The sequence below is a fragment of the Tympanuchus pallidicinctus genome, unplaced genomic scaffold, assembly GCF_026119805.1.
Source record: "Tympanuchus pallidicinctus isolate F22 unplaced genomic scaffold, pur_lepc_1.0 scaffold5, whole genome shotgun sequence".
In the NCBI taxonomy this organism is placed as follows: Eukaryota; Metazoa; Chordata; class Aves; order Galliformes; family Phasianidae; genus Tympanuchus; species Tympanuchus pallidicinctus.
This window is the reverse complement of record NW_026294769.1, coordinates 39,849,729-39,865,039: the sequence shown is the minus strand read 5'-3', so window position 1 is coordinate 39,865,039 and position 15,311 is coordinate 39,849,729. Positions and strand designations below refer to the sequence as shown.

Genomic DNA, 15,311 nt, shown 5'->3' with positions numbered 1-15,311 from the left:
GAACCCATGCCTATGACCTAAACTTGCAGGTCACACCACCCATCAGCTGGTGTCCCCACCGAGTTTGGCACCTGCCACAGAGCAGGATGGATTGGAAAGGAAGGGGAAAAGACAGATTCATGTTGGTTGTCTTATTAAGGGAAAAATTAAAAAAATTAGTAAAGACAATCACCACTACTTACTAGCAGACCAAAGCCCAGGTATCTCCAAGCAGCAGTTCAGGAAGCATTTCTTCCCCTTGCCTAGTTTTATTGCTAAGCATGATGTTAGTGCAGGATACCTCTTTGCTCAATTCAGGTCAGCAATCCCATTCTCATCCCTTCAAGCCTCTTGCCCACCCCCCACCTACTGCACAAACACAGAGTGAAGAAACAAAAGGCTTCAGTGCACTGCAGGCAGTGCTTAGCAAACACACACAGGCTATCAGCACCCAACACAAATCTAAACCCCAGTGTACCTGGAAGCACTTCAGAGAAAGTTAACTCCAGCCCCAGAATACTTAGTGAGCTGCACACAACTGGAACTACACAATTAGTACTGCTGATGAATAGGAACTTCTATTCTACATGTTAAACAGAAGGTAGAAAATAAGTATGTGTTGGCAAAACATGCGGGATCTGTATTTTTAATATATTTCAACTTCATTGGCAGTAAAGTTTTGTAATGTCTTCCTAACCAAGCTTATTTCCTAGCTTGTCTTCGCTTCCAACTGAAACTGGCCTTAATGAATGAAGCCCATCTTAGCTGGTCTCATTAAGCACACACACCCCATCTAAAGTTTCAGTTGTTTATTGTCATTACTTCTGAATCCTTAAGAACTTGGTTAAGGCGAGAGATAAGCATATTAGTTACAATTTGTATAACAAGTAATAAAAAGATTTGATTATCTGTACACTACTTTTCATTATACTTAGTGAGGGATGCCTTCAGCTATATTCAGCCTACCTGGCATTCTTGTGTAAACAGTATTTACTAAAACAAAGAACATAAGCTACTACTAGCCATACTTCTAACGTGCTATATCAAATCTACTCTTGCAAACAGAAAGCAGTAAAAATATGTTTTTTTCTTAAATGTACAAAGCACAGCATTGCCCTAGTTAACAACACTTAACTTTGCAAGTTACATCTGGTTCCTTCGGTTGCATGGCTTATCATAGTAGTAAACTAAGGAAGAGACCTATGAAAAGAAGTCCTAACATAACTGGAATTTCACATTTGTCAAGCATATAAGGCTACAAGTTTTACAGTTTGCGAATAAACGAGATATGTTGAACTGCAACATTCCCAGCCATGACAGATGCAAGTGCTTGACACAGCATAACTTCTCCTGGCCTCCAGAAAGGCTCATGTGCAGAAGAAAGAAATCACTGAGTATAATAGGCCAAGTCGAGCAGAACTCTCATTATACATGTACACACACATGCATGAGGGAAGTTTAGACTTCAGGAACAGAGTGATCCATGAGGCTTTTCATGATGCTTGTTGCCATCCTAAAGAAAAGGAGAAGGTGCTCAGTTGTGCAAGACAGATGCAGAATGATTGTTGTATCTTTGTCATTGCTATCTCTTTAATTAAAAATACTGGCCTCCCACGCCACTAGAAACAGTATTTTAGTTCTAAGGTAACAAAGACTTGTACTTCAAGGCACTTAGTCTAACTGTGCTTAGAAGAGGGTTTTGGAAGTAAAGAAAAAGCAAAGGAGCACCACTGCCATAGGAACAGCTTGAAAATAGAACCAAAACACACCCCAGTCTGATGCAAGTCATCGTATCATGCATGTTTTCAGACTTCCCATCTTAACCAGACTTTCTGTCAAGTTTGTTCTCATGGCAAGCCCGAGTTACATTTTACTTAGCCTGCAAAAGCTAGCAGTTCTCAATTTGAGTATAATTGACACTGGCTGCTTTGTTTGGTTGTTACCTACCTCTTTATTATATACTCATAAATACTTGAAGGCATGATGGTAATTGTCACTACATTTCCAGCTGTTGCCAAGATGTCTGCAATCTGAGGGTCCTGTTATTGAACAAGAAATTGTATGAGCAACATCACTCAAGATGACTAATAAAGCAGAGTTCAGGAGCTCCTTCTGGACACGTTCAGAGATACATGGCTCCTTACTTCAGGGTTTTAACCTCCAGGCCTAATCACTAACACACTGTGCCAATCCATAAGCATCTGTGGAGTTATGCTTTACAGGAACTGCCTGGGGAAGGGATACAGGCACCCTACTACAACTTGATACAGGTTGACAGAGAACATTCCTTACATTTTGCCAGTAAAGATTAAAAACAGAAGGCCAAGTGTAACAGGTAGATGCAGAGAAGATGGAGTTTCCCCATTAGCAGATAATAAGCAGCAAAGACAGCTTAAAGCAGGTGTTTCCCATCATGTTATGGATCAAGTTACCATCATGTTTTATAAACATTCACTATATCATTTTTCCCTCGCAAAAGAGAGTTACTGCACAGCAAAATACGTGCCCCCTACATCAGCCATGCAGTACTTATCTTACCTTCAGTCCAATTACATTCTGGCCGTTAATTTCACAGATGTTGTGCTCAGTAAGAAGTCCATTCCTTGCAGCAGAGCTGTCTTTCACTATTGAGGTTATTTTCCCATTCTTGAATATGAAACCAACATGCCCTGTGCTGTCCTTATGCATAGTAATAATACGCTCAAAAGGCCTGCAGGAAATAAAGGAATTATAAAATGTAAAAACACATTTTCAGTTTGCTAAACCACAGGAAGAACTACACACTATTTCAGTTCCTGCGACTCACCAGAAGTTCATATAACTGAAGTATGGCTCCTTAGAATATGATGAAAAGCAACAGGGTTTAGCTTCATTTTGTAAATAACTGCTATTTTAATCTCTACCTTCCACAGCAGAGTCACATTCCACATGTAAGACTGTTTCTAAACCTGTTATGTTCTCCCTTTTCTATAGATATTCCTCCCTCTAAATTAAAAATAAACCACACACATCGAAACAACCAACCACACAAACAGCCATTCAAGCATACAAGCATTACCACGTAGCTGCCATACTGCAGGCCACTTTAATCCAGGAGTAGGGTAAGAAGTCAGGCACAGAAGCATTATGCAGCAGGGAAATACACTATCACTGTATTTCAGTTTAACACAATAAAAGTCTTACGCTGCCACTGAGGTCAATCTTCATTCTTAAAAATGTAACACTGAGAAAGCTTCTGAAAGCCTACTTAGTGCATGTGATACATCTTACTGCATATGATACATCTTCTCAACCTATGGACTTCATGCAGAATCTTTGCCATTATGACCTTTGCCAACACCACTACCATTATGACTACGTATCCAATTGCCATTTTAAAACCCCTACTGCTTTACCAAACATACTTGTAACAAACATGTCACAAATTCATAGGTAAATAATGAAGTCCAGAAGGAGACTATGATGCTAAGTAAAAAATGCAAGTGAAAGTTTTAAACACGAGTACAATGAATATTTCAAAGCTACCTACTATTGCTTCTTCAACTGGTATAAGCACAAGTCAAGCTGTGTCAAAGAAGCAGAGAAACTGTGAATTCAGAATTTAAACTTGTGCTAGCACTCATCATTTACCTTAAAGGCATCAGGCCTCATCACACCAAGATGAGGGGTGCCATGGAAGTTTGCAAGTTAGTTGCTATTATGATCTGTACAATTTGCCACAAGAGAAAACACTTCTAGAGATCTATGTGAAGAAAGAACCTGTTTGCCTGTGCACTATGCCTGCAATGCTTCTCAGGAGAAGAGAAACCCAAACCTCACAGAATTAGAAGTGGTTGCCACCCATCTTGGAGTACTTGCAGTTAGCATTACCTGTCCCGAATGATCATTGTAATCCGCTCCCCAGAAGCCTGTTTCAGAACTTTATGTGCTTTATCAGAACTCCATCCTGCACAGTTTTCACCATTGATCTGCAGAACTTGGTCTCCAAACCGCAGGCCAGCTAGAGACGCTGGAGAGTTTGCTTGTACTAACTGGACAAATATTCCCTGCAAAAGAAAGGGGCAGGGTGGAAGCAAAAAAAGTTTGAGCGACTCCTCATGCAGACTAGTACTAAATTTGCCCATCTTCCTGCAGATTTGACCAAGAATTCCTGTGCAAGACAGCCTATATGCTGCTTGAGAAATGGATCAGCAGTGCTAGGAGCTCCACACAGTTTTCCCTCTTACTCAACGTCATTAGTTTTCAACTTTCTACCAATTAAGAATTGCTAGACTGTTAAAAAAGGTAAAAACAAACAACAGAAGCATTAGAACAACAAACCTAATACCACTAATTCCTAATCAAAGTACCCTAAAACCCAGATAGAGCAGGTCAATATAGAAAGTAGATGACGCCTCTTGGAGCGACAGGACAGGCAGTAGAACAAAGTCACAGTACTTCCTAGGAAAACTCCAGCATTTCTGGGTTAGGAGAAATGCAGAATCAATTTAACCCTATTTGAAGCCCTGAATACAATGGGTTTTTTGTACATTCAAATTACACAATCTGGACAAAAGAAAAAAAAAAAACCAAAGTCAACAAAACAGTACTGCTTTCTACATTGAGAATTGAGCAATACCAAAGGAGGGAAACTTCAGAGCAGACTCTGGAATCCTCTGTATCTTCTCGTAGTATACTCATGCTAAGGGAAACTATAAGACAGCTACTCTGAAATTATTCCTTGCATACAAGTAAAATGACACTCTTGCTATCCTAAGTTCCCTCACAGATAGCATACTGCAGAACTCTATTAACATCTCTAAAAATCTATTAGAAGAATATATGTTTAAGCCACATGCATTACTCCACCTACTGCTGAACTTAAGCACCTCCCAGAGTTTCCATAAAGCTAAGTCTTGAACTGCTAAGTACCCACCTCTACTCTCCAAAGTGAAAAAGAAAATTACAGATATTCTTCAGGTGCTGTAAAATATGAAAATATACTGCTGCTATGAATTTAGACCCTAGTCCATGCTCTAGTTTGAGCTAATGGAGGACTTTCAAATTCTGACTGCAGATAACCGAGCATTATGCATGAGACTACTTTCTGACTATATATTTATATATATATATATATATATATAAAATACACACACTGTGTGTGTGCATATACACACACGTGTGTGTGTGTGTGTTCATACACACACATTTAACTACCAATTTAATCCAGCAGTAGGATTTCTCCTGGCAAAAGTAAGCTGCTCTACTTACATTGTCAACAGACTTAAGGCGAAGTCCAATTTTTCCATCTTGATCTTTACACAAAATTGTTTCACGGATGCCTTGCTTGATTTCTGCCCTGCGGATTCCAATATCATTTCCAGTCACTGGAGCTACCATATAATTAGCAGGAGGTCGTGTTACCAGTTGCTGATTAAAACAAAACAGCCAGACAACTTAGTTTATGGCAAGTGATTAAAAATAATTAAATCACAACATCAGCTCTTTTCTTCCCCCCTCCAAAATGGAAATAGTTTAAAAGTGGAGGAAAAGATGACTTTTTAAGAAAAAGTATTAATCAGTTAACTGTAGTACTTAACACAAACAATAATCTACTACCTAGAATGTTAACAAACATTTCAGTCTTTATACTTGTGGTTTCTGAAACATCACTGACTGGTACCTACACCTTGTGGCTGAGCAACCGGCAAGTTTCTCTGCACCTCCTCTTCATTGAGACTCAGACCCATATACTGAGAAAGTTCTGGATACAACCTGGGGTACAAGCCTAAGTGAGGAGAAACATGAAATAAATATACTTGTCAATTAAACAGAACAGCGTATCATTCATATGTACATTAACTGATATCTTATGATATTTTAACCTATTTTATTTGAGTGCAAGAGATACTCACGGAACCAACAGGCATTTGAAAAGACCAACAGGTCTTAAAAGTTCTCCCCAGAAAAGCCACACGAGTAAAGCTGAATATTATGCTCTTCACGAGCAAGTTGCTGCCATTCCCTCACAGCTCCAAGCGGAAATCTTTTTAGTCATGCTGCTCCTACCAACAGAGAAAGAACTACGGCCCTTGACGCATCCAGCGGGACAATCCTCTTGTGAGAGAAGCGGGTGGCAGGGATGGGGAAAAAAGGAAGTTGCAGAGATGTCAGATCTTGACTCAAACTACTCCAGAAGTAAGCTTGATGCCACTCATGTTTCACAGATGATTACAGGGTGCCATTTGACAAGCAGCAGGACTCTCACAAATCTACCTGCCCTTGAGACAAGAGGGGTGATAGAAAAGGCTTCTAGGAGGGCAAAATGCTACAAGGGGCAACTATGAAAGCAAGCAGGTTCATTGATACACATCAATTAGGTTTCCAGTGTTCATTTACAGGTACACGTACAACTATTTTAAGAACCCACATTTGACCAGAAACTGACAGCTACCCTTCCTGTGAAAGAACTCAAAGGCCATTACAAGATATTCTTATCTAACCAAGGTACTTTTGACAACTGAAAGTATTTAGGGACAAGTTCACAATCTGTTTCTTGTAAGAAGATACAATTATTTCAGAATTGGTTTAGTGATACCAGTCAGCAAGCCTTTAATGACTGTTTCTTCTGTGGCTGCCTTCTGTTGCACTCCAAGCCCTCAGGAATGAAAGCTGTACATGATTTTGGCAACACCTTATTTTTGTCTTTTGTTCTTCATCAAAAGATAACTGCAGAATGCATCTTGCTGGATGTACTGACTCCAATTCAAAGTAAGAGAGTACTCCAAACAGCAGAAAACATCCAGCATCTCTAAATAAGGACGACATACATTCTCCTGCCTCCAACAGGACTGAGGGAGCCCCTTTGGGCTTGGCATGTCCTAGAAATTGTCGATATGCCCCAACAGAATGGATATCTAATAAGCAATTAAACATTTCTCAGCCATACACAACATCTGAGGAATTTGCAGACAAGCTGATGTCAAAATAAGACATTTGATCAGCAATATGAAAGGCACAAAAGTTGCAGGAGAACACAAATGCCAGGCAGCAGAAAGAATGCTACTAAAAAGGGACCCACAAAGCAAACTTGCATCTGATCTGATGATGCTAGCTCAGGTGACATTTTCAGCTCTTTCTGGTCTGATTCATTTTCTCAGATCTAAGGCTGGTCTCTGATGAGCTAAACAAATTCCAGCCTTAAAATCACTTAGGTCACACCAGCTCCAAGAGCACAACTGGAGACAAAGGTACATCCACCAAGCCTTAATACCTGCACTACCAGCATCCTTGACTGCTGTGTTCCAGCACTGCAGCTGGTCACGCTAGTTACAGATTTTCAGGCATATCTGTGCATCTTTGTGGATGCACGGGAATAAAAAGAAGTGAGACAGACAGCTTTAGGTCCACTGCATTTTCCAACATACATTTTCACCCCAAAAGCTGTAGAAAGCATGACAACAAAGTTCCATTTTCCTGAGCTCTTTATTAACAGATCCGTGCCCGCTCATTTCCAAGCAAGCTGATATGCTCCAGAGGGAAGATGCTCAGATTCATGCTGCTGTCTGAAACTTACCACGTGTTTGTAAACAAGTAGATGCAAGTGGCTGAGGTGGGAGTTAAGGAGAGCTAAAATGGTACCAGCAACATTAGCATACTATACAGAGCATGACCTTACCTCCATCGTGAGGAATAGGAGCAGAAGCTTCAGACAAGATTGCTGGATTAGCTGGATTTGAAGAGAAGGCAGTCTGAGCCTAAAAGGAAGGAAACTCTCATATGTTATCATGGATCTTTTTTGTATAAGAGATGTTCCTTATGCAGCCAGTGGATCAAGCATTTCCTTTTTTATATGCTAATTGCCATTCAACTTCAAGTACTGAAGGCAATCATGTTCTTTGAAGTATTTAACACAATATGCTGTGCTATCATACTACTTCAACAAGAACTCAAACCTTCCTGAGAGACAGAGCTATTCTAATAACACAGGAAGGCTTCACCATCAGCCTCAGTTCCAGTTTTGTCATTAGGCAAGTCAAAAAGCCTGTGATCTTCAAAAAATGCATAAGCTTGACTGCCAAAGCTTAAAACTGAAAAGTTTAAAAGCACATCCAATACTATATGAAAGTACAGTAGGTTTTTTTCAGGTAGATACCAGCAGTTCTACCTTTTCATCATTTAGAAGTATTATTCACGGGTTCTGCCAAAACCATTTGCAGCTTGCAAGTGGAGCTCCACACAATTCAGAGCTACTACTTCCACACCTTCTGAAAGGCAGATACTTACCAAAATTATTTATCTTCCCAAATGCACAACTTCACACAAACGTGCTAAGCTTAGTTTCCATACTGCTTATTGGCTTACAAACAGAAGGGACTGCTTTAAAGTAAGTCAATTCCCTTTCTTCTCACAGTATCTGATGTGCTTCTCTTTTAGCTTTGAGCATCCACAAAGAGTCAAAAACATTACCTTACGGAGACCTATTAGTACTCAGAACAGAATCAGCCACCTTAACATTGCTACTGATGTTAGAAGTTAAAGGTGTGGTTAAGTTTCAAAGTGGTGAAATACAATGCCAAACAGGACACACAAATCACCAAATTCAACATGATGACTGAATTACTGAATGTTTTTTGTTTTTTAATGAAATAATGCTTAAAAATGGAAGACTTCATAGTCCTATTCTCTCCAGGAAGCCACATTTAAGAAGAGCAAAAATGACCCATTATTTACCTATTTACCAATATCAAAAGTACTTAGAAGAAAAACCTCCAACTCAAACACTGTACAGTAAGAACAGGTGTGGGTTTGTTTTTTTTTTGTTTTTTTTTTTTTTTTTAAAAAAAAGAGCCTCCTTTTAATCATATTGATTTGCAGAGGACACAGTACATCTTTCAGTACTGAGTACAGAGATACTCTACCTCCATTACCTCAGCGGTCACAAAAGTTAAGTAGCAGAGGGTTTTTAGTTATAGAATATAAACACTGGCAGCTGATCTTCAAAAGGCTGAAGGAGCACATAATCAGGTCCAGGCAGGATTGGGTTTCATTTTTCAATCAAAGTTCGCTGTCAACTGACTGTATCTTCACCTCAGAACAATGCAGGGCACGTGGGGCTGAACAGAGAAATACCAACGCAGCTCCCACAGTTCCAAAAGATCCTTCGCCCCCACAGAGAAATGCAGGTGAGACTGAGACACTTTACCTTTTCTTTTCCTTTTCAGAGACTGTAAAATATGAAATCTAGTAGTTCTCCCCTCCCTGTCTTAAATATCAATGGGACCATTATTGTTACCAAAACCACTTTCAGAAAAGCCTGCCATACCTGAATAACTTTGTCCACCTTCAGATCTTCCAGGGAAGGATAGAGAGACATGTTGATGCAGCTTCACTGAGTTGGAGAAAGACAAAGAAAGGGTTAGCCATCGGGAATTTGCCTAGCATTATAGCTTAAAACAGAAATGAAAGAGAAAGCACTAAATAAGCAAGTTGTGACCTGTAAATCTTAGCATTTCAGATACAAAGCACTGAAGACAAATTTCATTAAAACTAACCATTTAATCTATTATCACTAATAGCCCGTGTATAATAGGCTTTGCTTACTCAGTGCTGTTAAAGTTTAGGTCGCAGCCATGAGAAAGCCTGCACAGAGAACAGCTTCTCAGGAAGTACTGCAACAATGATGAGGATTAAGTTGGAAATCTAATCATGTTCCACCTTCCAAGTAGAACAGTAATTCACATACAACTGAGGAAAAAAGGGCTCAGAAGTTTTCACACTATCTAAAGGCTATCATCATTTCTAACACTCCTATTAAGAAGTCACTTAAGAGAACTGGCTTCTTGCGTCCATTTGTACCATATTAAATGTAGCAAAGAGAAGCAACAGACCACAAACCAGCCAGACCTAGACAGTGGTGGGTTTCGAAATCCACAGACTTCAGTCTCCCTCCATCATGTGATAAGGAGAGAGCCCTGTGACAACGTAACAGGAAGTAATGAAATAAAAACACTTCACGTGATCCTGGAAGGCACGCAGTTCTGCTTGATCTGTGCCAGAGGCTTTAGAAAATTCCTCTTCTGAGAGAGCCTTTGCTCAAGGTCTCAGTGAGGTCAACAGAACTTTGCAGAAGAGTAGTTAAGACATTTCACCCCAGAATAAGTGAACGCTTTAACTGAGCAAAGGAAAGGGCAGAAACAGAAAATAAGAACACGATAAAGCTTTGGAAGTTAAGATGTGGTATTAATTAACATTAACGCAGTAAACAGAGGCACTGTGAAAAGCTTCTGGTTGGGAGATCAATTACCTCATTCAAAGATAAGTTAGAGGTCCTATTTGTGCAAGGCCGGAAGTGACCTCTGCATAAATCCTTGAGCTGCTACTTTACAAGCAGATACTAAGTTGATTTTAAAAAAAAAAAAAAAAAAGCTGATGCTTAATGTCATGCTGCAGTAACACAATAGATGTCTCTTCACATAACATTAATGTCATCAACAGCTTTTCTACTTGTTCAGCAGAGCGCCCAACAGCTCAAGTATCATGTCACACTACAATTAACATTTCCAAAGAGAGCCCAAAGTGTGACAAAGATCTAAACTACCCCAACAGAACGGCCCACGCTTTCCTCATTATTTGCAACTGATATTTTTTGTCAGGTCATTGCAAGCAAACAAAATATAACCCAGACCCAGAACCGTTAAAAATTAAGCACTCACATTTAACACAAGTTTAAGATTCCATTTTAAGGCAGCACTCACCTGAATGCCATCAATGCAAATGCTTTTGCTCAATCAAAATGGGTAACAGCAAATGCAAGCCAAAGCCTGGCAAAATGCCTGCTCAGGTAAGCATTCCCTAGCCACCTCGTTCTGCTGCTAAAAGCATAGAATGATTTAGATTGGAAGGGATATTGAAGATCATCCAGTTCTATCCTCCTGTGGCGGGCAGGGCTGCCACCCACCAGGCAAGGTTGTTCAGGGCCCCATCCCTCCTTGCCTTGAGTGCCTCCAGGGATGGGGCACCACAGCCTTACCACCCTCTGACAGAAAAAATTCTTTCCTAACAACTAACTTAAATATCCCTCTTTCATTTTAGAGTTATATCCCCAGTAAAGCTACACAGAGCATCATATTCACAGCAGCACAAATGGCACCCAGGCAGAGCCCACTGTAGCATCTGCTGGGTCTCTGGTTCTGGTGACCGTTTGATGGCATTAGGCTTCCAGCTGGGCCATTCCCCCACAGGTCAATCTCACCCTGCATGGCGATCACCACTAACACTCATCACAGACTGTTATCTCAAGGTTTTTCTTCTTTATGAGGAGGAGCAGCAGTGCTAAATGCATTGGTACCCCAGTCACCAAAGAAACCCCTCCAGCAGCTTACCCTGCCACTTCATCACCACCCAGGCCACCTCCCTTCCCAGCTGGAAGTTTGCAAACCCAAGGGTGTGTCACAGCTCCCAAAGAGTTGCCCTGCCAGCTTCCTCCTCAAAATCTCACTGGAAGCTATTTTTGGTTTTCCAATAAATAACTGGAATAACGGTCAGCACTGACTGCATTCTCGTCTCCTTGCATACCAGCTTTGTTGCTCTTACGTACAAAGGAGCGTTTTCAATTTCCACACAGACAGTTCTAACACTTAAATAAGCACCTAACATCTCATTAGGCAACATGAGATGCCCCCAAAGTACCATATTTAGTTCAAAACACGACCGTTTAGCAGCTACCATCATCGTCAGGAAACTCAGGAAGAATCCATCCGTGACTCACAGCAATAACAAGTCTGAACACAAAGTCTGGACAGCTGCTGGAATGGCTTCAGACAGGAGCTGGGGAACAATTAATTGCCACACAACGGAGCTGCTCACCTCCTGTCCTCCCTCAGGAACCCACAGTGGCAGCAGAACCATTTCCCAGTTGTTTACAGGTTCCTACATCACACAAAGAACGCATATGGTAACCTGAAGCTTTCATGAAAAGCACAAAAGCAAAGAGGAAAGAAAACCCTGTTTCCAAGTATCCTCAGGCCAGAAGGACCTTCAGCAGGCTGCCTGGTCAAGCAGATCCTATTGACCAAGGGCAGCGCCCAACCAACAGGCAGGCAGCACTCGTGACATCCTCAGGCTCTGTGCAGGGAGTCCCATCGGTAGGTGCAGTTTGGTGACATGCAGGTTTGGCTGCAGAACGATGGTCAGCCCAATGCATTTGTTGGGTTGAAAACCACACAGCTGAAGGCAGGCTGACAACTAGCTGACATCTAATCTGTGGCTATCGCTGTCTCTGAAACCAGCAACAGACAGTACCAGGAGCCGGAGTGGGCTGAGTAAAGGTAATTTGTGCCTGCAGCTCATGCGGAGATTAGAACAAGCCACAAAACCAGCACTAAAGTAGCAACTTTGGCTTTCAGAACAGCTCAAAAGCTGTGAGGTTAAGTTCCCTCTCCAAGCTTAGGAGTGACTTCCCGAAGGTCAGGTTGAGACAGCAGGAAGGCAGCAGCTGTTTTGCAAGCTGTGACCTCCACTAACCAGCCGGCGTTTTCCTGCTGATACCACCTAATTGGCCTCCGAGCGTTGCCCTCCTTACAGAGGAAAACTCGGGAAGGTGCTGCCTCCATTTCAGACCTGAGGAAGGGCTCGCTTGCCCACAAAGGCAATCACATCCGTTCCACCTCCACCTCACACAAACACATCCGTTCCACCTCCGGCTCCAAACAGAAGGCGGTTCGAACGCCCAACCCCCTGGCAGAGACACAGGGGTGCTGACCGGGAAGCAAGCAAGGATCCCGCAGCCTGAACGGGAAAGAGTAGCACCCCAAAACCCCGAACCCAAGGCGGAGAACGGATGCCAAAGCACACAGCGTTTGTTTCTCCGCTCGGTCACGGCGGCCGGACGAGCCCTCGGGAGGGGCTCCCAGCGGCGGGCACGCCGCAGCCCCACGAAATGGCTGCTCGGGGCGCCGCGGGAGCGGAGGACGCACACTGTTTCCACCGCAGGGAACGGCGAAATCATTCCTCCGCAGGCAAGGCCGGCCGGCCACGCAGCTTCTCCTCCCGCCAGGGCCCCCCGCCCGTCCCACTGCGGTCTCTCCCCCCGCCCGCCGTGCTCAGCACCACGCTCGCAGTTCCCCACCCCCTCCTCACACAACGCCGGAGAAGAGGCGCCGCTCAGGCCCACAAAGAAGAGCGGGAAGCCGCCGAAAGAGAAAGAGACCCCCTCGTACCTCCGGCTCGGCCGTCGAGGAAAGAGCCAGCGCACAGAACAGCGGCGGCTCGCTCAACTCCCGGCGGCGCCGCTATGAGGGGAGCGGGGGCGGCGGCAGAGCTGGCCGGGCTCTGCGCATGCTCCGAGGGCGGGGGAGCTGCCGGCCGGGGAGGCGGAACCGCCGGGGCCGGGGGCTGAGGGGCTGAGATTTTTCGGTCGTGGCGATGGAAGGCGGAGACGGCGGGGTGCGGAGTGAGGGGAGCGCGGGGCTGCGCTTGGTCTGCCTCCTTGAGGGGATCCGGTCCGCGGCAAAGCACGCACGCCTCGCTCCTGAACACTTTCCTTTTTTAATAGTTCTTTTCCTTTAACAAAATTCATTTTGCTGCGTTGTGTCAGTTAACGGTTGGTTTTTTTTGTTTGTTTTTGTTTTTTTCAAATGTCGGTTTCTGTTTTCCTTCGTCATGCATCCATCACACAGCCTGCTGCGGTCACAGCACCCGCAGCACAAGACTTTGCCTAGCAATGCTTCCTGGAAGAGGAGCACATCTAGAGAAATACACTCAGAGAAACCATGACATAGAGTATACCCATGGCAGCCGAGTTCTGTGTGAGTTAGGAAGGCTTTTGTACCTCATAGCCATAATCCATAATAGCATTAACCTCTCTACCACAGTGTTCAGTCTTGAAAAATCCTTCTTAGCTATGCTGTTTGACTGTAAACCTTCTTTATCAGACGAGCAACTAGATGTGCTGAGCTGCATAAATCTTATCTCGAGAAACCTGGGCATTCAATGAAGGTGTTTAATCTTTATCGAACCTTCCAGTCCCACAGGAGGAGATCAGTGCCTGCCTCCAGCTCCTTCCTCCTGCCCTGCAGCTGCCGGCTGCTCCTCAGCCAGTCCTTGCAGTGCTTAGGCTCTTCCGTGGGACACCTCAACTCTGTTCCAGCACAACTCAAATCCACCAAAATACAGGAATGTTATTCTGCTGGGCCAGCGAGCTTTCACCAGCACCAACTAGAGCAAGGGAAGGGAGGGTTGTTATTACTGGCATATCTCACATGGAACAGGGGAGAGGAGGAGAAGGAAGAAATGGGATTGAGAAGGAAGGGTGATTCCTTTTCTTCTGTTTCATCATTTGAACTACCCATACACTCACAATTACACTGAACGGAGATTTTTGTTTTCCTGTTCTCATATCTTCCTCATGAGGGGAGCAGAGGGCAGCGTTGATCTGTGCTTTCTGGTGACACTGACAGAACCTGAGGGAACCGCATGGAGCTGTGCCAGGGGAGGGTCAGGTGGAGGTTAGGAAAAGGTCCTTCACCAGAGAACCAGAGAACCTTCACCATGGAACTGGCTCCCAGAGTAATGGGCACAGCCTGAAGCTGCTGGAGTTCAAGAAGTGTTTAGACAATGCTCTCAGACATCGATTTTGGTTGGTGTTGTGTAGAGTCAGGAGTTGAGCTCGATGATCCAACTCAAAATATTCTGTGATTCTCTGGTAAGTTTCTAGATTTTCTGTTGTCAGCATCTTCAGTGAGCACAGTGGAGTGTGCAGCAAAGTAGCAGCCGTTGCAACAGTGCTTAGTGCAGGGGTAGCAGCCATTCTCCAGCTGCTCTTTCCAAATCTATCACCCAGGCCTCCCGCCTTCTTTTGTGGACATCTGAACCACTGGCTACTGAGTCATGCAACAGTGGATCACTAAACAGTTATGAAGTGCAATTTGGGGCTTGGGGTATACATTCTCAAAAATCCTGTGCTAGTGCCTTCTGAGCAGGGAAGAAGTTCTGGTTTAATAATGACAGATGATTACTGCTTTTGTACTGCTTAATTTTCTGCGTAGCCAAAAGCGAATTTTCACAGAAGTGCAGTGAAAGATTTACAATACTTAAACCTCAGAAGGGGATGTATTGTTTTGTCCCACAGTGAGCCCCTTGCAGTGAAGCCCCATACTCACTCTGGAGCACCAAGACCATGGTAGTGCCTTTCTAGCATGGGGATAGCAGGCATGCCATACACTGCTCTTCTAGTGGTGCAGTTCTGCTGGCCATTGGTCTGACAACAGAAAGGCAATATTTTCTTTTCTTTTGGCATCAAATACCCTTCTCTTTGCAGAGACACTGTTCTTACCTCCAGAAAGGGAGCTTGT

General features: G+C 43.4%; 1 protein-coding gene across 2 annotated transcripts; it reads right to left on the bottom strand.

Annotated features, from left to right (window-relative positions):
• Positions 1-773: 773 nt before the first annotated feature.
• SDCBP (syndecan binding protein) lies at positions 774-13,295 on the bottom strand. Of its 2 annotated transcripts, XM_052704536.1 has the most exons (10): positions 13,179-13,276; positions 11,827-11,889; positions 9,284-9,349; positions 7,637-7,715; positions 5,646-5,746; positions 5,230-5,388; positions 3,850-4,025; positions 2,518-2,689; positions 1,927-2,018; positions 774-1,492 (listed from the first exon to the last, which is right to left on the bottom strand). In XM_052704536.1, exons 3-10 carry the CDS (start codon positions 9,332-9,334, stop codon positions 1,438-1,440), a joined length of 885 nt encoding a protein of 294 aa, XP_052560496.1. In that variant the 5' UTR covers positions 9,335-9,349; positions 11,827-11,889; positions 13,179-13,276; the 3' UTR covers positions 774-1,437. The 2 variants fall into 2 exon arrangements, with proteins under 2 accessions (XP_052560496.1, XP_052560495.1); XM_052704535.1 differs by lacking the exon at positions 11,827-11,889 and having other exon boundaries at positions 13,179-13,295.
• Between the last annotated feature and the right edge of the window lie 2,016 nt (positions 13,296-15,311).

Coding starts and splice junctions, on each gene's coding strand:
- SDCBP (XM_052704535.1), bottom strand. CDS start 9,334: ATGTCTCTCTATCCTTCCCTGGAAGATCTGAAGGTGGACAAAGTTATT. Junction 7,716..9,283: donor AGGTGGACAAAGTTATTCAG/GTATGGCAGGCT, acceptor CCTTCCTTTTAG/GCTCAGACTGCCTTCTCTTC. Junction 4,026..5,229: donor GCCTTAAGTCTGTTGACAAT/GTAAGTAGAGCA, acceptor TTTCTTTTGCAG/GGAATATTTGTCCAGTTAGT.